At 49.1% G+C, this 19,569-nt stretch overlaps 1 protein-coding gene across 4 annotated transcripts in view; it reads right to left on the bottom strand.

The window, feature by feature from the left end:
- Positions 1-1,496: 1,496 nt before the first annotated feature.
- smg7 (SMG7 nonsense mediated mRNA decay factor) overlaps positions 1,497-19,569 on the bottom strand; it is a 20,027-nt gene continuing 1,954 nt past the window's right edge. The window contains exons 4-23 of one of the 4 annotated variants that reach the window (XM_080010869.1): positions 19,107-19,239; positions 17,468-17,639; positions 15,687-15,758; positions 12,459-12,609; positions 12,034-12,169; positions 11,502-11,700; positions 11,231-11,390; positions 10,412-10,479; positions 10,271-10,331; positions 9,406-9,528; positions 8,907-9,291; positions 8,532-8,673; positions 7,728-8,044; positions 7,086-7,355; positions 6,410-6,514; positions 5,637-5,720; positions 4,928-5,081; positions 4,573-4,743; positions 3,220-3,377; positions 1,497-3,136 (exon numbers count right to left, since the gene is read on the bottom strand). In XM_080010869.1, the coding sequence (XP_079866995.1) occupies positions 3,038-3,136; positions 3,220-3,377; positions 4,573-4,743; positions 4,928-5,081; positions 5,637-5,720; positions 6,410-6,514; positions 7,086-7,355; positions 7,728-8,044; positions 8,532-8,673; positions 8,907-9,291; positions 9,406-9,528; positions 10,271-10,331; positions 10,412-10,479; positions 11,231-11,390; positions 11,502-11,700; positions 12,034-12,169; positions 12,459-12,609; positions 15,687-15,758; positions 17,468-17,639; positions 19,107-19,239 (3,160 nt within the window). In that variant the 3' untranslated portion in view covers positions 1,497-3,037. The remainder of the gene's footprint in view (positions 3,137-3,219; positions 3,378-4,572; positions 4,744-4,927; positions 5,082-5,636; positions 5,721-6,409; positions 6,515-7,085; positions 7,356-7,727; positions 8,045-8,531; positions 8,674-8,906; positions 9,292-9,405; positions 9,529-10,270; positions 10,332-10,411; positions 10,480-11,230; positions 11,391-11,501; positions 11,701-12,033; positions 12,170-12,458; positions 12,610-15,686; positions 15,759-17,467; positions 17,640-19,106; positions 19,240-19,569) is intronic. The other 3 variants (XM_080010870.1, XM_080010872.1, XM_080010871.1) reach the window with 3 other exon arrangements.

Raw genomic sequence — 19,569 nt, 5'->3', positions numbered from 1 at the left:
AGTTAGCTCTCAGACAAATAATCTCATTACTGGTAATGCTTGCGCTGTTATCAAGTATTTGACAATAAACTTGAAACTATAATTACAAAGACCTCATTTGAGTGCTCTCATTACAAAGCTATTGAACTTTGTAATTAAAAAAAGGTAAATAAATAAACAGCTCCCATTTGAAATTAAAAAGCTGCGCAACATTAGACATTAGTAGATTTAAATAATTCATTAAGACTGTTCTATTCATGTGAAAAAAAACAAGTGCACTTTGAACAATAACCTCTGGTCAGGGTTCAAAGGACAATATCTCAGGTAATGAGTCAGGGTTATGGGTGAAAATCTGAAATCTCTCTCTGGAATGTGATTGTGTTTTTGTGAAGTTAGCGCTATGTCATAGTGACACTGCAATTGGAAAAATGGGCGTGTTTACAGTCGACATTAAACATGCCCTGTCAGGACACATGACAAGGAGGGGGGATTCCAGCCGAATAGCAACTGGCTGGGAAGCGCATGGTGGGTGGCTGGAAACTGGCTGAAAGCTGGTTGCAAGTCAGCTGTCAACCGGCTGGAAGACGCCTCTTCAAGTGAGAGACGTACGCACACGTACGCACACGTACGTACGCACACATATACGCACACGTACGCACACGTACGTACGCGCACACGTACGCACACGTACGTACGCACACACGTACGCACACGTACGCACACACGTACGCACACGTACGCACACACGTACGTACGCACACACGTACGCACACGTACACACACACGTACGCACACGTACGCACACGTACGCACACACGTACGCACACGTACGTACGCACACACGTACGCACACGTACGCACACGTACGTACGCGCACACGTACGCACACACGTACGCACACACGTACGCACACGTACGTACGCGCACACGTACGCACACGTACGTACGCGCACACGTACGCACACGTACGTACGCACACACGTACGCACACGTACGCACACGTACGCACACGTACGTACGCACACACGTACGCACACGTACGCACACGTACGTACGCGCACACGTACGCACACGTACGTACGCGCACACGTACGTACGCGCACACGTACGTACGCACGTACGCACACGTACGCACACGTACGTACGCACGCACGTACGCACACGTACGCACACACGTACGCACACGTACGCGCACGTACGCACACACGTACGCACACGTACGCACACGTACGCACACGTACGCGCACACGTACGCACACACGTACGCACACGTACGCACACGTACGCACACGTACGCACACGTACGCGCACACGTACGCGCACACGTACGCGCACACGTACACGTACGCGCACACGTACGCACACACGTACGCACACGTATGTGCGCGCGCGCGCACACACACACACACACACACACACACACACACACACACACACACACACACACACACACACACACACACACACACACACACACACACACACACACACACACCACAAACAGTTCAACCACTTAATCCCCGTTTTATTCACTTTGTCTGATCAGTCAAACATCACTGAGGTTTAGAGACACAGGGTGAGTCGCTGCATCTACATCCAGTCACATCAATAGAAATCACAATATCTGCTTATCAATTATCAATAATCATAATGTTACAGGTTCCATCCCAGCGACACAGTAACGTAAAGTAGGAGATCAGAGCTAAACTACGGCTTCTAGAATGAAAACTCCCTCTGACACTAAGCTTGGATGAACTCCACTACAGGACGATCACAACGTGTGGATTGGACGACGGTGGAAGCTGTTCCATTCACATCAGATTGGTGATTGGGTTTCATTAGAGGCAGATTCCACCAGCGAGCAGTCAGCGTCCTCATGCAGTGAATGGAGTCAACCCGTCTGTCCATCTGGTCTGGGCCAGGTCGGATCCTCGGGGGGGTCCTAGGTCGGCGCCGTGGGGGACGCCATCTTCAAACACGTCTGGAAACCACACGGAAAATGGACACGTCGTGGCCTGGAGTGTTCTCCATAAAAGATAACACGGAAGGGAAATGTAAAAAAACGAAAACAAAAAAAAAACAGGCTCCAAATGAAGACCACTTCCTTCCTGCATGCGGGCCAGAACAAGAGAGCCCCGCCTCCCGTCTCGTCCCTCGCTGGCACCGCCCCCCCAAACCTCAAGCTGCTCTGATTGGCTTGGGTCAGTTCAGAAGCTCCAGTCATTTAAGAAAAAGTCAGTTTGTTTTGTCAGCTGACCAGAAACCTCCAGGAAGTTGGAGGCGGGGCCATTCAAACATGGCTCCGCCCCCTACCACACCCATCTGGCAGTTGGGGCGAAAATAAAAAGTGGTTGAAAGAGCAGCGCAGAGAATTTGGCTTTAACTACAGAGATACAGGGAGCTTAAAAAAACCATGAACACACAAAGGAAGCGGGAAGCAGAGAGGATGCTGGGAAAATCAACAAGCTCTTCTTCTCCTCCCCAAAGTCCATCAACAAACATAAAGTACTGGATTGATTGAATCTTCCACTGAGGAGAGAAGTGTCCCCTACGTTAAGCCCCGCCTTTCGGCCGGCATCTCTGCGGTGGACGGACTCCGCCTCCCGGGCGCTCAGAGCACCGCCCACATCACACAGAAGCTCCGCCTCCTCCTCCTGAACAGAAGGGAAATAAAAGAAACTTCCTGATGAAAGGTGTGTTCCCTCCACCCTCTGTCCTTCCACCAGCATCAAACCTTCCATCTCACAGCCTCCACAAACACAGAGGCATCATGGGAAATGGTGGAGGTGTGAGCGCTGTTCTAGTGTGTGTGTGTGTGTGTGTGTGTGTGTGTGTGTGTGTGTGTGTGTGTGTTGAAGCCAGCCTCAGATTGGCGCTCAGCAACGTCATAGAGGAGAGGAACTCTCTCTCCCTCCCTCTCTCTCTCCCTCTCTCTCCCTCGTTGAGGTGGAGCTGGATCTCAGGTTCGAGCGCCTCCGTCCGCTCAGCGTAGCCACGTCTGCTGTGGATTTTTCTTGGATCCATCTTGTCAAGGTGTTTCCTTCAGGGGGGCGTGGCCTCAGTGGGGGGGGTTCCTCTGCTGCTTCTGTTTCTGCTGCATCAGCAGCTGCTCCAGCGCCGAGGGACCGGGCTGCATCATGGAGCTGGACCAGATGGACTGTAGGGGGCAGATAGACAGTAACTACCCCACAGGCGGATAGACAGTAACTACCCCACAGGCACACCAGGTGGAGGCAGTACCTTGAGGCTGTCGAGCAGCACCGTAGAGGAGTTCTCCTCCATCGGAGAGTCCTGGGACGTCCAGGAGGCTCCAGCAGGACCGGACTGGTGCCAGCTGGACTCGGAGGCTGCTGAGGAGGCTGCAGGGAGATAGTCCAGGCCAAAACCCCCAGCACCTGCTGGAGAAACACCAAGAGCTTCAGAAACACCACCACCAGCTGCTTCTGGAGAAACACCAGCACCACCACCTGCTTGGAGAAACACCAAGAGCTTCAGAAACACCAGCACCACCACCTGCTGGAGAAACACCAGCACCACCACCTGCCGGAGAAACACCAGCACCCTGGCTGCTCCAGCAGTTCATTAGTACCTCCATTCATGGTTTATTTTTCCATTTACTGGAGCAGCTTTTCCAACACTGTGGTGGATTCTTCACTTCTTTACTTCCAAGCAACTGATGTGAAATTATATATGTTTGTATAAGCTGTCGAGGAATTAAGCTGCCGCCAAAAATGAAACTGTAAAACCTTCTTCCAGGAGATTTTTGTTACTTAATCAATATAAATATATATTGTTTATTATATTATATATATATATGTATATCTATACAGTGGTACTCTGACCTACGAGTTTAATTGGTTCCGGGACAGAGCTCGTAATTCAATCTGTTCGTTTAGCAAATCAATTTTGGCTCATGTTCATGTTTTTCTATGATTTCCTGCTTTAATTCAGTGACATCATCCGTTTCTTCTTCTCAGAACTTTCTTGGGACCCAGGTTAGAAAAAAATATTTGGCAAAATAACTGCACAAAAAGCACAAAACACAAAAGAGATGCTTCCACGGTCAGGTCACCACGTGAAGTGAAGGAGTGAGACGCGGGATGTGGCCGCATTCGCTGGCCACGCCCACCAGCGGCGGCACCTGAAGCTCGCTCCTCATGACTCCGTTTTTCTCGCAAATCAATACAAAAAAATCGACGGAACGACGGAAAACTCCTATGTTAGTGCACTCGTAAATCAAGGTACCACTGTGTGTATGTATATATATATATGTGTGTGTTTATATATATGTTTATATATGTTTATATAAGTGTTCAGCCTGAAATAACTGGATCCCACAAGCAAACATCTGGTTCTTAACGATCTAAAACAACAGCTTCCAGATTGGATTGAAATGATCAGAGAACCTTTCAGCAGGTTTTTGGGACGGGAATAAATACATTAATACTTTGGTGGTCGAGGAAAAAACAGCAACATGGCCGTTCTGGACGGACGGGATCAAAACAGCAGACTTTCTGTGGGATAGTTCAAATGACAGGAACCTCCCCCTGCGGAGAGAACGTTCTACTGGTTCCAGGACAAATGGCGTCTCACATGTCTTGTCGGCCTTCCAGCGGTCGGCCAGCCGGCGGTCCCTGCTGTCCGGAGTGCCTATGGGCCCAAAGTTGGAGAAGGGCACGGAGGCGTGGGTGTGGGTGGGCGGAGAGGAAGGCAGGCTGCTGGGGTTGGAGGAGTGCGGAGACTGGCTGGCAGGGGTGGACTGGTCTGTGGCACAACAGACACTAAGTCAGATACTACCTCAGGTACTACCTCGGATACTACGTCGGATACTACGTCGGACACTACGTCAAATCCAACAAAAACCTAATCAAATACATCATGTAGGGCTCACATGGTCTTACCTGAGGAGAGGTGTAGCTTACCTGAAGAGGAAAGGGGTGTGTCCTACCTGAGCTGGCGGGGAGGGAGGGGGACCATGGGGTCCCTTCAAACAGGGAGTACAGGGAGGGCTCCTGGTGCATCATGGGAGCGTCTGGCTTGGCGCCGGGGGCCAGGCTGTTGCCGTAGGCCTGGCTGAACATGCTGTTGTTCTGATAGTTCTCCTGGGAAAAAAACAGCAAACAGTGACACCAAGTGGCCGGTCAGAACATTACACCTGCAATACTGTAATATCTTTCTTTTATTCAGCGTAGAACACAGTAAGATACATATTAGTCATATCTATATTTATATTGGCATATAAAATATATGTACTTAGAATATAAAGTATATGTATTCACAATTCCTGCATTAGGTAGAGCTGGGTTATATGGAACAAACTCGTTTGTCTACACGTTTGTTGGGATTCTTGTGGTGAATCGTGATGATTGTTTGTTTATTGGTCAAAATATGGTCGGATCCTTCTCCAAAGAGGGGGATGGGTGGTGCTGATGTAGAACAGAAATGCCACAGGACAAGCAGTTCTTACTGATTAATACAGAGAATTTCAGCTCCGCTCGCAGATCAACGCTGTCTTAGATACAACGGCACAAACACCCTGTGTTGTAGGCACGGCCGGCTGACAGCACGGCTTAAAAAGATGATAAATAATAATAATAAAGTAAGGGAATCATTTGTATGTATGTGTAATGTTTATAGTGCAGTGTTACCGCACCCACCTGGATGGGGAAGCCTGACAGAGGCAGCAGAGACGACTGGCTGATGACGTCGGCGCTGGTGTCCATCCTGGTCTGGTTTGGAAGCTGCTGGTACAACATCAGGTGAAATAAAGAGGTTTATCCATCCCTGATCCAGGTGTTACAGCAGCACAACACTAGGGATGTTAATAATCAACCCTTTAACCTTCAACTCACGAAAATCATCTTGACCAATTCATAGCATCGGTTAAAAAATACAAATATTATTATTATAAAAAAAAGTAATGTTGCGTAGTAAAAGAGAAATAGGCTGTACAATCTATTTCTAAAGTACAAGTCACGGCGGCGACACGTTGAACTCCGCTGTGACCATAACTGCGTCACAGCGGTCACGTGACTTCACCGCGGGGTTGAGCTCGTCACTATCCAATAATAACACATATGTATACATATGATTTTTTTGTATTTCATTTCCTTGCTGGTGGGCGCTGGAGGAGGAGCACGAGTTCCTCCGTCCAAACACAAGGGCTCCACGGCTCCTGTGCAGTTTGATGACATTGATAAGGGGGCACGGGGGGACGTGTCGGCCGACACAAATATATTTACGATTCCTCTTATTTATTATTATCATTTGGAAAGCCCAATTAAAAAGACTGTCATTCATTTTCTTTCAGGGGACAGTGCCCTAATATTTTAATATTGTGGGATAACGCTAAATGACGTGTCAACAGGGGTCGGCTATCTGTCAGAAAACAACAAATCTAAAGCTGCATCAAATGGACACGTCTACGTACAAACAGGTTGGATCCTGCAGCAGCAGCCTGGTAGAAGTCTGGAGCCTTGGGGTAGAGACGCTCCTCATCCAGCTCTGGAGGAAGAAGAGGAGGACTCCTGCTGTCCTGGAGAGAGGAAGAGGAGAGAGAGGGGGAGAGGAAGGGGGGGGGGGGGAGAGAGAGAGAGAGAGAGAGAGAGGGAGAGGAAGGGGGGGGGGAGGAGAGAGAGAGGGAGAGAGAGGGAGAGAGAGAGAGAGAGAAAGACGGAGAGGAAGGGGGGGGGAGGAGAGAAAGAGGGAGAGAGAGAGAGAGAGAGAGGGAGGGAGAGGAAGGGGGGAGGGAGAGAGAGAGAGAGAGAGAGGAAGGGGGAGAGAAAGAGGGAGAGAGAGAGAGAGAGAGAGAGAGAGGGAGAGGAAGGGGGGAGGGGGAGAGAAAGAGGGAGAGAAAGGGGGAGAGGGGACGGGATGAGACAGAGGGGAGAGGGGGGAGGGAGAAGAGGAGAGGAATGAAGAAGAGCGACGGAGAGGAGAGAGGAGGAAGAGGAAGGAGGAGGAGAAAAAGAGGAGGCGAGACAGGATGAGGAGGAGGACAGAGAGGGAGAGAAGAAGGGGAACAGGGGGAGGAAGAGGATCCTGGACCCACGTCCCCCTGCAGACCCCTTCTCACCCACGTCACCACCAGGGGCCGGGGGTCTGACCTCGAACGGAGCCCCTCTTTGGGACCTGGCGGGGAGGTCCTGGTCCTGGCAGAAGCCTCCAGCAGGGGGCGCCCTCTTCCCCAGGCGGTAGGCGGAGTCCCAGTACAGCTCCTGCAGCTTCATCTTCTTGTCCATGCCGGAGAGCTGGCTCTGGGCGGGCGGGGGCAGGAAGTACTGCTGCTGCGGCTTCACCCCCACGGGCGGGGGCATCTTCTGCAGGGCCGCCTGGCTCCACATGGAGGGCGGAGACTGGTCCTGGACCTGCATCAACTGCCAGTCAGAATGCAGGGAAAAACCGTCAACACATCCTGTACGTACGGCTAGAAACAGGAAGCGGGCGATCCTGTACACCGGTGGAACAGGCTGGATGCTGCATGCTATGCTACCAGGCTACAGGGTTACTTGGCTGCAGAAAATCAAGTCAACATTATTAGATTGACAGTTGAATTCTAAGTCATCGTCTCTCAGTGATTGTAATCCTTTGTAAATGTAATTCTCCTACAGTGAGTAAGTGTAAGTAAGTGTCTCACGAGTAAGTGTCTCAGTAATCCTTATTATGTGTAATCCTCTGAAAGTAATCCTCCCCGAGTGTAATCCCCTACTCTGCCGGTAGGTGGAGAGCGGGGCTGGGTCCAGTCTGACCTGCTGCAGGTTTGGGTGCTGGGGAGCGCTCTTCTCCATCTGCAGAGGCTTGCTGGGAGACTGCAAGGCCTGCTGGGAGCTCTGCTGCGAGGCCTGCTGAGGGCCCGGCTGGGGGCCCGGCTGGGGGCCCGGCTGGCCCTGGGGCCCGGCGGCGGGCCCGGAGGGCCTCTGCTGGCTGTAGGGGCTGTGGGACTGCTTGGCGGGCTGCAGGAAGGCCCCGGGCAGCGACACCCCGGAAGGGAAGGAGAAGCCGGGACTCACCTGGAGCCCCGCGAAGGCCACAGGCGGAGGGATGACGTAGGTCGGGGGCGGGAACCCTAGCAGGAAGCAGGAAGTCAGGCTTCAGTGAGGCTTCTTCCTGTCTCACTAGCAAGGCCTTCCTGACTCCTTAGCAAGGCTACTTCCTGTCTCATCAGCGAGGCTTCTTCCTGGCTCAGTAGCAAAGCTACTTCCTGTCTCCTTAGCAAGGCTACTTCCTGTCTCATCAGCGAGGCTTCTTCCTGGCTCAGTAGCAAAGCTACTTCCTGTCTCCTTAGCAAGGCTACTTCCTGTCTCCTTAGCAAGGCTACCTCCTGTCTTCTGCTGCTTCCTGTCTCATCAGCAAGGCTACTTCCTGTCTTATAAACGGTGCTACTTCATGTCTTAGCTACTTCCTGTCTCATCAGCGAGGCTACTTCCTGTCTTCTGCCACTTGCAGCAAGCTAGCAAGGTCATGTCAAGTGAAAAGTCCCAGCATCCCTCTGGTTGTCATGGTGACAGGAATCCATCCCGTTCAGATTGAGGTGTGATGTCACACGTACGTACCGGCTCGACTGGGAAGAGGTGGGAAGGCTCCGGTGTGGTGGATGGGGATGAACTGGGAGGAGCAGCTGGTCGGAGCCTGGCTGACCGGAGTCCTACGAACCTCCAACACCGGAGTCTTCCTCTGCTCAGTCTGACCTTTGACCTGTGGAGACCACCATCAAATGACCTCAGCATCCCAAACCGAAGAAGAAAAACTATTCAGTGTGGACCAACAACTATTAATACTGCAGTAGATAACAGATATGTGAACCCTGTATCGTACCATGTCAAGCACGTCCATCTTTTCCATCCATTGCTGTAAATACATCTTGAACTTAAGAGATATATGCTTAGTGGTTAGCTTAGCGGTTAGCTAAACAGAAGAGCTCAGCCCACCTGCTTCCCAGCCTCGCTGCTCTTTTCGGGTCCAGTCCGCTTGACCTCGCACTTCCTCTTGCCGTCCCTCTTGGGCTCCACTTTCCCAGGAGCCCCGCCTCCTTTGGGGCCGTCGCGGCGCTCGGTGGAGGCCTGGCTGCGGGGGGCGTCACGGTTCACCTCGCGGGGTTTGATGTTCTCCTTGAAGGTGACGACGGGCCGCTCGCCACCTCCCGCCGACAACAGTGACTTGAGGCCGGTGTCCGGGGCGGCGGCGGCGGGATCGGCGTTAGACGCCTCCTGTAGCACCGACGCCTCTTTCTGCTGCGGCTCCGGAAGGGGCTGCTCCGGGATGTCGGTGAGGAAGAGGAGCACGCCTTCCTCGCTCAGCCGGTAGCGGATCAGCCTGGAGAGGACGGCCGGTAAGAGTACTATGACAATACTGTAGCAGGACTTGAACCCAAAAACACCATTTTGGTTTCAATGTCGCTGTGTGTGCGTGTGTCTCGTGCACCCCCACCCTGGCTGGCTGTCGGCTACCCACACCCCCAGGCTGACGAGTCTCTGGTGTCGGGTCTGGACCGGCCGACCCAGGTCTCGGTCCAGCACGATGCCCTGGTGGCCTTTGGTGAAGTCCAGAGACCTGGAACGCAAAGTCCAAAAGTGTGTCAGGGCCGTCAAAGCCGTGGGGGCTGACAGATCCTGCAGCTAAATTCTGACCCAAACAGAAATACTTGTGATTGTGTCTGGAGGCCTCAGGCATCAGCACAAAGCTGCCGTTTAAAACGTCCGCGTCCTATTCGATGGTCTTTTCAATTTTGAGCATCGAACCGCCCTGGTGGTTCCCATGGCCCCGCCCTGTTTCTTTAACCAACTCAGCCTGTTTTCAATCTTAAATCCATGGGAAGCGTTTCTCATCCCTCCGTCGCAGCAGATGAATGAGTTGCCGACGGAGCGTGAGGAACTTCTGTTGCTGCCCTTCTCCACGGCACCAAACACCCGGCGACACCCGGCCACATCCGGCGTTTGTCACCGGTAGGAAAGAAACAGCCCGGGTCCTCCCCCCCGAGTTTTACAGTTTGATCTCGTTGTTTGTTTACGTTTGTCTCCTCCGCTGTTTTCCTCCCAATCACACTGGAACCATGACACGCCCCTTTTCTGGCGTGTTCCTAACATCCGACGTGACGCCACAGGAAAACAAAATGGCATTTCTCCCTGCGACGGGAAAGGTGTCGATCCCCTGTTTTTAGCAGACGGAGGCGCTGACGTTGCTGTGAAAACGATGTTAAGACATAAGATGATGTTTCAATGATATAAGCAGCAGGGTCTGCCGTCAGCCCAGGCCCACAACCCCGGAAGCACCCGGAAGGCTGGCCCGGTCGTACCTGAGCGCCGGCCTCAGGGCCAGGAATCCCTGCAGCTCGAACTCCTCGGGCAGGGGCGGGGCTGCACACAGGGACAAGGAGCGTCAGGACTCACGTGCACACAGCAGCTGCTCCTGGCGTCAGGAGAGTTTCACTTCTTACCAGGACACGAGGAGGAGACCTGAGTCGTCTGGAAGCTGTTCAGGATGGACACCAGCCAGGGCCAGATGCTGCACACACACACAGATACAGATACACACACACACACACAGAGACACACACACACACACAAACAGAGACACACAAACAGAGACACACACACACACGCACACAGAGACACACACACACACACACACACACAGACACACAAACAGAGACACACACACACGCACACGCGCGCGCGCGCGCACACACACACACACACACACACACAGACAGACACACACACACACACACAGACAACCAGACAGACACACACACACACACACACAGAGACACACACACAGACACACACACACAGAGACACACACACACAGACACACAGACACACAGAGACACACACACACACACACACACACACACACACACACACACACACACACACACACACACACACACACACACACACACACAGAGACAGACACACACACAGAGACACACACACAGAGACACACACACACACACACACACACACACACACACAGAGAGACACACACACACACACAATTAGTTTTGATGATTTGCATTTCAATTTTTGAAATTTGTTTTCTTCCTCTTTATTCATTTATTTGACTTTCATGTCCTTTTCCTCCTCTCACCACATCTGTCCTGTCATTTTCCTGGCTGTGATATGTTGTAACATGGTTCTGTTTTGCAATAGAAGTTATAAACAACATTCATATCTTATCATTAACTGACGACAAAATCAGGATGTAACTTAATTCAGCTTAACGATCACGAAATGCAATGACTTCTACATACTACTTCCTGTGGTCCACAGCGCTCTCCTGGAGGACCCCGGGCCGCAGCTTGATCCAGTCCAGCGACAGTTTGATGGCGGGCAGCGGACAGGAGGCGCCCAGGTCCTCGCTGCGGGTGCTGCTCAGCAGGGAGCCGCTCAGCAGGGCGCCCAGGAAGGACACTGAGACAGGAAGTAGGAACAAGGAACAGGAAGTGGAAGCGATCTAAGCGGAACATTCCTTTACACAGAAGCTAAGTGACACCAAGCCAGGTCCAGGGGGGCGGTACGTACCGAACAGGCCCAGCAGGTGGAACCAGCTGCCCTGCTCTTCCAGGCCCAGGGCCTCCTGGGGCCCCTCCTGGGGCCCCTCTTGGGGACCTTCCAGGGGCTCCTCGGCCCCCAGGTCCCTCAGGTGGTTCAGCTCAAAGAGGTTGATGACCGTCAGGTGGACCAGCTGCTGGGAGCTGAAGGCCTTCTGCAGGACCAGACGCTGGAGACAGGTGGAGAACCAGGTCAGAACAGAGCCTCTACCAGGGGGCGATCCCACACACCACCCAGTGGAAACCCCTGATTCCTCTCCTCGCCACCTCCCGCTCTCTCTCCCTCTATCCCCGCACCTCATCCATTCTCTCAAACTTCCCCACCACTCTCCACCTCCCTCCCCATCTCTCTTTCCCACTCCACCTCCCTCTCCCCACCTTGACCTCTCTACATGGATCTTCACCTCTCACTCTCCACCGTTCCTTCTCTCGCTCCATCCCTCTCTGTACCTCCACACTCCCCACCTCTTCCTCCACCCACTCTCCGCCCCTCCCTCCTTCACCTGGAACTGCTCCTCCAGCTTCTCCCTGAGGACATCCAGTCGCTCCAGGCTCCTGCTCAGGTAGACGTGGCCGTGGAACCTGATGAAGGCCTTGATGAAGTCTGACACCCCCCCCCTGCTGGACACCTCCTCCCTGCTGGGGTGGTGGGACGGGTGGGGGAGGGGTGGAGGAGAGATGAGGGGAGGGTGGAGGGAGAGAAACAGAGACACTTCATCTTTGTCTTCATGTCTTTTCATTCTAAAGATTGTTATTGTTGTTATGGTTATCATTCATGTCGTGATTATTGAAATTATAGTTTTTAATAGTTATTCACAAACGTCATTATTGTCCAAACGTCTTTACCTCATCATATGTTCTGGGCTATTTTATATTCTGTGTAATATTATACTTGTTCTATGTCTCAGGAGTCCAGTCTGAGCTCTACCTCTCCAGGGCTTTGCCCAGCGCCTTCTGCAGGTTGGTGGAGGCGGCAGGGAAGGGGAACTTGACGGCGATGCTGCGGCAGTAGTAGAAGATGGTGGTCAGGTGGTCGCCCTTAGAGGAGGCCAAGATGGCCAGCTGGTTGTAGGGCTGACCTGAGAGAGCACAGGGGTGGAGCACAGGATCATAAGCGCAGCAACACAAACCCACGCATGCAGCAACACCACCGCCAACAGCTGCAGCAGCAACACTGCCAGCGCCAGGTGGAGCAGCATGCTGCAGTAGCCTGAAGGTGACGAGCTGGGGCTTATCGTGTATCATCAGGGTAGTGTAGTGTCAGGGGGCTATGTATTTAGGTGAAGTAGTGTGAGGCTGGTGCAGTATTAGGGTGGCGACGTGTGAGGGTGATGTAGTGTCAAGGAAGGTGTCAAATATTATCTGTGTTTATTTGGCCTAAAAACAACTGATAGGCAGGCGATATAAAGAATGACATCATCAAGGCAGGTCGATTCATAATAAGATTTTTTATTGAAAAGAAAGACTCACATGCATACCGCTATTTTAAAAATAAATACATTTCGCACTAGCCTACATTTGTTGGGGCAACGCGTAAACACTTGTGATGCTGTTTTGATTCGGTTGTGCCCTCTCTCTCTCTCTCTTCTTGTGCACTGGAGACGGGGCTCAAGCAGGCTACCATGGCTAGTTTGGTCCACTCTGGATAGATTTCGCTGAAATCCCTAAAGGGGACTTCGCAGGCCGCTGAGAATTCAAGCCTCCATAACATCACAATCATCACAGCAACGATCATGAATCTACAATTAGACATATAAATATATATATATATATGATCTCTCTCGCTCATCATTGTTTGCCATTAAAGTGTCAACTTTAAATGACGTTAGATTCAGGGGGATATGTTGGTCGCTAACAATATTTATCACGATATATATAAAAAAAAAACAATTTCTGTGAAATCCTTTTTTTTTTTATAAAGAGGAAAGTTGTATGCCATGATGCATAAAAAAAATTAAAATTAACTTTTATTGGTGGAATAAAATTGTCCGAAATAAACACTAGTCTTCTGCATCTGCATTATAAAATATATATTATATTATAAAGACAAATAGGGGTAAAAATATAGGATATAATATGAAACAGTATTTTTATATAATGAATGTTGCACAGCACTCATAATGTAAGGAAGAAGTGAACCATAAGTTAGTAAGTAAGTAAGTAAGAAAGTAAGTAAGTGCAGCTGCTTGAAGAAAGACTTCATTTCAATAATATTACAATAAAATCGCAAACAAAATAAATATGGCCCTATTCTAAATAAATAAGTACGTTTGTGGTGATGTCCGTCTTCGTCGGCACATTTTACACAATGGATATTTGCCGTCTGCTTAGCGTCTGAAATTAAATATAAAAAAACCCGCCAAACTATGGATGTATGTGGGCCTGTTGCAGGGCTCCAGACTGCGACCACTTAGTCGCCTTTTGCAACTGTTTTTGGAGACAGTGCTACTAAATTTTAATACCAGTAGCACCAGAGCGACTTGTAAACACCCATCATATTTATTTAGTAATATCACCATCGTGTATCAGTAGGAGTCACAGAGAAAGTGTCCCCATTACACCCGGTGCTTGTTTCATTCCATAAGGAGACGTAAAATAAAATAACCTACATCTAAAATAAAAACACACTGTTGTGGAGCGCCGATCGCGGTCACCCCATCGCTGGGGCGCGCATCTTGGTGCCGTCGGAGAGGGAGACGGGTGCGCAAAGCCCCAATGGCTCCCTCTCCGTGCCCCCCCTCGGGTTGCACCCTAGACCGCCCCCTATCTCGCCTGTAGGCAGAGGATAAAGGATATAAGGATAAAAAAAATAAATGGAGTGCACAGAGCGGTGCACGGACAAAGCTTGTCCATTGTGTGCACAAAGAGGATGTATGTGGACGCGCAACATTTTTAAAAAAGAAAATACATTTCTGCTGGAACATGTTCTGCATATTTCTTTGGAATGTTAATTTTCTGATTTGAATGTCACTTGTTTTTTAAAATTCTAATATCGAACCATCATTTGACTATGTGTGTGTGTGTGTGTGTGTGTGTGTGTGTGTGTGTGTGCGAGCGATGGAGAGCTGAGGCTCTTGTCATGGTTGTTAATGACAGTCATGTACCACACACCTGTTTACATTTATGTTTACATAAGTTAATTTATCATCTGGAGTCTATTTTTTTTAAAGCAAAATTAACTTCATGATTTTTTCTGTTAAAGGGACTAAATCAAAATTGTGACTTTTTCCTTTAAAATAAAACACCCCGTTGTTATGAAAAGCATTTATCAGTTATACAGTTAAGATGGAAAACATAGGAATGTGTTGTGTTGCATGTTGATTTCAGTGGTGCTCCTAAATTTTGTGCTGGTGCTCCTTCAAATTTTCAGAGGGGAGCCTGTGTCAACAGTACACCATCTCTCTGCCTCCCCTCCAGGCTGCTCATGTTTGACGCTGCCTCCACCTGGGTTTACAAGTGCAGCCTGCCCACAAAGGACTATCATAGTGGTGTAGTGTCAGGGTTGTGGGCTATTAAGGTGGTGTATTAGCAGGGTGGTGCAGTATATGGTGGTGTATTAGCAGGGTGGTGCAGTATAATGGTGGTTTAATGTCATGGTGATTCAGTGTCCTGGTGGTGCAGTGTCATGGTGGTGCAGCATCATGGTGGTGTAGTATAAGGTGTTGTAGTGTCATAATGGCATAGGGTCGAGGTAGTGTAGTATGTTTTTTGTAGTATTAGGCTGGTGTAGTGTCAGGGTGGTGTAGTATATGGTGGTGTAGTGTCAGGTGGTGGGGGGGGTAGCTCAGGAGGTAGAGCTGGTGGTCTAGTGATGTAAAGGTTGCTGGTTTGATCCCAGGCTCCTCCTGCTAGCATGCTGTAGTGTCCTTGAGCAAGACACTTAACCCCTCATTGCTCCTGATGGCTGCGTCTGTCAGTGTTTGAATAATTTTAAGTCGCTTTGGATAAAAGCGTCTGCTAAATGTAGTGTAAAAGGTGGTGTAGTCTCAGTGTAGTATATGGTGGTGTAGTGGAAGGGTGGTGCAGTATCATGGTGGTTCAGTGTTATGGTGGTGCAGTGTTTCGGTGGCATATTATTAAGCTGGTGTAGTGTCAGGATGGTCTAGTACTAGGGTGGAGTGTGATGGGTGGGGTTTGGCTGCGGCAGCTAACTGACCGTTGGAGGGCACCAGCTGAGCGGCGTGGCGGTAGTAGGACTCTGCCTGGCTCGTCTGGTTCCGGTACCGAGCTGCAAAACAGAAACTGATTTTAATGAACAGAACCTCTGTCACCTCCGTCAGTCATGACTTTTATATTTATAAATGCATTTTGTTTTCCTTTTTTTGGCTGCTGTAGTTAAAAAAGGCACTGACTGACAAAGTGGGAAGTGATGGTTGGTAAAGACCCATTTATTGTTGCACGTCAAAGAGAACTATTACTATTGAGAAATATTGCGCAACAATGGGTTGGACATTTCAGAACATTAATAATAGCACATCCATCGGGATCAAGCGGGGCTGTTTTTTTTTTTCAATATAAATACAGCTCAAAAACTGGGATGAGTAGCGCAGCAAAATTTGAGTAAAACAATAAAATGTGCACTAACATAGTGTGGTACCCGACTCAGAATTTTGGGTTAGGGTTAGGAGAGAGGGAGCGATCAGGGCGCATTTTGCGCACCTGTCCCCCTCTTCGATGGCACTGACAATACACTCTCCAACGATGAGGTGCCAAAACTGTGATTTTATTTTAGATGTAGGTTATTTTATTTTACGACTCATAATTGGAAGGAAACCGTGAGTAATGGGGACACTCACCTCATAGTTAACTGTGGGGAAACTCAAAATAAACATAGGATTCCCCATTGAAATGTTGTCCTGTGTGTTTTGTGAGCTTCTATCCGTTTTATCCTGTTAGTGTAATGCACACAGACTGACAAAGTATATTTGTTTATAAGATAAGAAGATGAACGATAACAGTAATAATATGTACGATAACAGTAATAAGATGAACGATAACAGTAATAAGATGAATGATAACAGTAATAAGATGAATGATAACAATAATAAGATGAATGATAACAATAAGATGTACGATAACTGTAATAAGATGAACGATAACAGTAATAAGATGTTCGATAACAGTAATAAGATGAACGATAACAGTAATGAGATGAACGATAACAGTAATAAGATGTGGAATAACAGTAAAAGCGGGCGGGGCTGCTAGCAGCCTCTGACAGCGTCTGCAGTCAGCCGCAGAAGTATCAACAAACAGCTCAGCACCGTAGTTTACACTGAACCATGTCTTGGCCTCAACTTTGGACTGGACTCGCTTCACATGAACTTATAAAAGGACGAATTCCAAATGACTCGTTTGAGGTGCTGTAACCGTGGGAAACTAAAGAAACAGCAGAAACAGTTTGAAGCTCTTCGATATCTTCTACCGAGTGGAGTTGTCTGTGGAGTTCCAACACGACCAGTTCAGGTTCTTTTTGGTTCTGACTGCAATTTGTAAGTTTGAGAGCTCCTCATGACACCATCAGACTTTTTAAAAGTTAAATTACATTCTGTTGTTGCGTCTATCACTCTTTTTTGTAGACTGATGAGAATCTGCTCTGTTCGTGGGTAAATTATTATAGTTTAATAACATTATTATTGCTGTCCAGCCCACAGGACCCCGAATTATATGCGCAGGTTGTGTCTTTGAGGGGACTTTCGCACGGGGCGGGTTGCGCGGCGTAGACCCCATGGTTGCGTCACACAGTAGTAATGCATTACAAACTGTGATTGGTTAGAGAGTCGTTGCCGTGTCTTTGCGTGACTTGGTCAACGCCTCGTGTGTGTGTGTGTGTGTGTGTGTGTGTGTGTGTGTGTGTGTGTGTGTGTGTGTGTCTGTGTGTGTGTGTGTGTGTGTGTGTGTGTGTGTGTGTGTGTGTGTGTGTGTGTGTGTGTGCACCTATGTCACCCAGGTGCACCAGGCAGTGCTGGCAGATGTAGGAGCAGGAGCTGGGCTGGGGGGTGACGATGGAGGAGCCCCCGCTGGGCTTCCTGCAGATGATGCCCAGCTGGGAGGAGCGCACCCTGCAGGGCAGGTCCACGTTGAACACCGTGCACAGCTCCTGCAGCAGCTGGAAGCGACAGGAAGCGTCAGCACTTCATCTAAATAATACCAAGCTCCACATTTTCAGAGGTCCCCCACTCAATATATATGCCTCTTTCACAGTCGGTGGACATTGAAAGTAGGCTTGGGCGATTGGACTGATTGGCTGAGTCCAGCAGCGGTTGTTTTTTTTTTGGGTGATTTTCTGGGCGATTTTGTCCTTTTAATTTGCTAATTGTATGATCTGTAAAGCGCAATTATTCAAAAAAGTAACTGGCATTCCACGTCGCCGCTTTAACCGCACCCGGTGCTTTGCTCCCCGTCTGGAAAAGTCCACAAAAATAAGAATGAAAGCACAGTGAGCCCCGTTCCCAGGTCATTCTGAAATGGGCTCTCTCCTTCTTTGGGCGGGGCCTGTCGGGTTGTTACCGGGGGGGGGGGGGGGGGGGGGGGGGGAGATCTGTCGTGGGGGAGCCGCCCCATCTCCTCCTCCTCCTCCTCCAGGAAGCGCAGACGCAGACCCGGACGGGCTTTCTCCGGCATAATTACACAATTTGATCCTCATATATTTTTTATTTTTCTATCCTTTTAAAACGGCTAATGAAGCCATTGTTCTAACTGAGCCTCCGCAACCAGCGGTGAGACCCGGTGCTCCGTCCCCGGCCGTGTTTGCAAAGAGGGCAAATTACTTCTACTACGTCGTGGGGCTTGCCGGTTGCATCGGGTTTAAAACTAAAATAATCCCATGTAGGATTGCAGAGGAAGAGGGAGCCGGGGCGCCTGCAATCCGTTCTATTTCTCTCTAATGTGCGCTCACTGTGCAACAAACTGGATCGACTGTTATTGAACTTTATTGCTCATCAACTGTGGATTGATTCGCTAACGTGAGCCAAAATATTTATCATCAATTATTTATAAGAATAAATACACAATGGGACGGCCATTTCAGCATGCGCACAGTGATTTTTTTTCTATTTGAATTCTATTCCTGCAGTCCTAGCGAGTACATTTTGAAATACAATCAGCTCCAATCAACCTGATCCAGGGATGCGAGAGCTTTGCCTTGCATTCAGTTGAGTCACGTTCAAGGCGCCCCCTACTGGACAAGAGTGTAATGCAAGAGGCTTGTTGATTGTTTTCCGAGCTTCTGATTTGGATTAAAAAAAGAAAATTATGTCACAATGCAAAGCAATGCAATCAGAATAAAAGCCAGCAAGAAAAGTGTATTGTATTTGCAGTACATTTTTCATTTAATTATGACAGTAATTGTGGGTAAAATAACTTTTTTTTTTTTTTTATAACTATTACGGCCACCTGTGGTTGCCTGTTTGCTGGAAATAGCTCACATCTAAAAAACACATTTAAGTTGAGTTCATATGTATGAAAATTGTCCTTCCAAATCTGATGGAGGACTGCCTGAGACCCTAACCCGCAGAATGACCCTCACGACGCCATTTACCAAGAAGCCCCAGCAAGCTGCTTCAGGGCCTCTTACCTGGGTGTAGAAGCCGCTGGCGGCCTCCAGGAACAGCGAGAGGCTGGCCTGGGCCTCGCTGCGGTTGGGGTTGGCCCGGTTCTTGGCTTGGCTCTGAAGCGTGGTGATCTGGTTCTTAAAGGCGTGGTTCCACCTGGAAGAACACACAGGTCCGTTTACACTATGAACCGGATTTTTAATTTTGAGCTCAACACGTCTTCCGCCGCAAAATGTATGACAACAGCGGGTTTTATTTGAAACAGTTCACCAACTTAAAAACCATCACACACAACCTTCACAGACCTCCAAAATAAAAACTGGACATTAACAGTAAAATGTATTTATATAGAATTCAGGGTTTTATTATTTATTATTTATGTATAAAATATATCAAAACGCGCATTGGCAAGGAGAACGTCACAAAATAATGCAATATCAATTTTTTTTTTTTTTTTAATACAGCCCTAATTGATTAAATGGCATT

This window comes from Zeus faber (genome assembly GCF_960531495.2).
Source record: "Zeus faber genome assembly, chromosome: 12".
NCBI classification, from domain to species: Eukaryota; Metazoa; Chordata; class Actinopteri; order Zeiformes; family Zeidae; genus Zeus; species Zeus faber.
The sequence above is the reverse complement of the archived record's forward strand: the minus strand, read 5'-3'. Positions and strand labels throughout refer to the sequence as shown.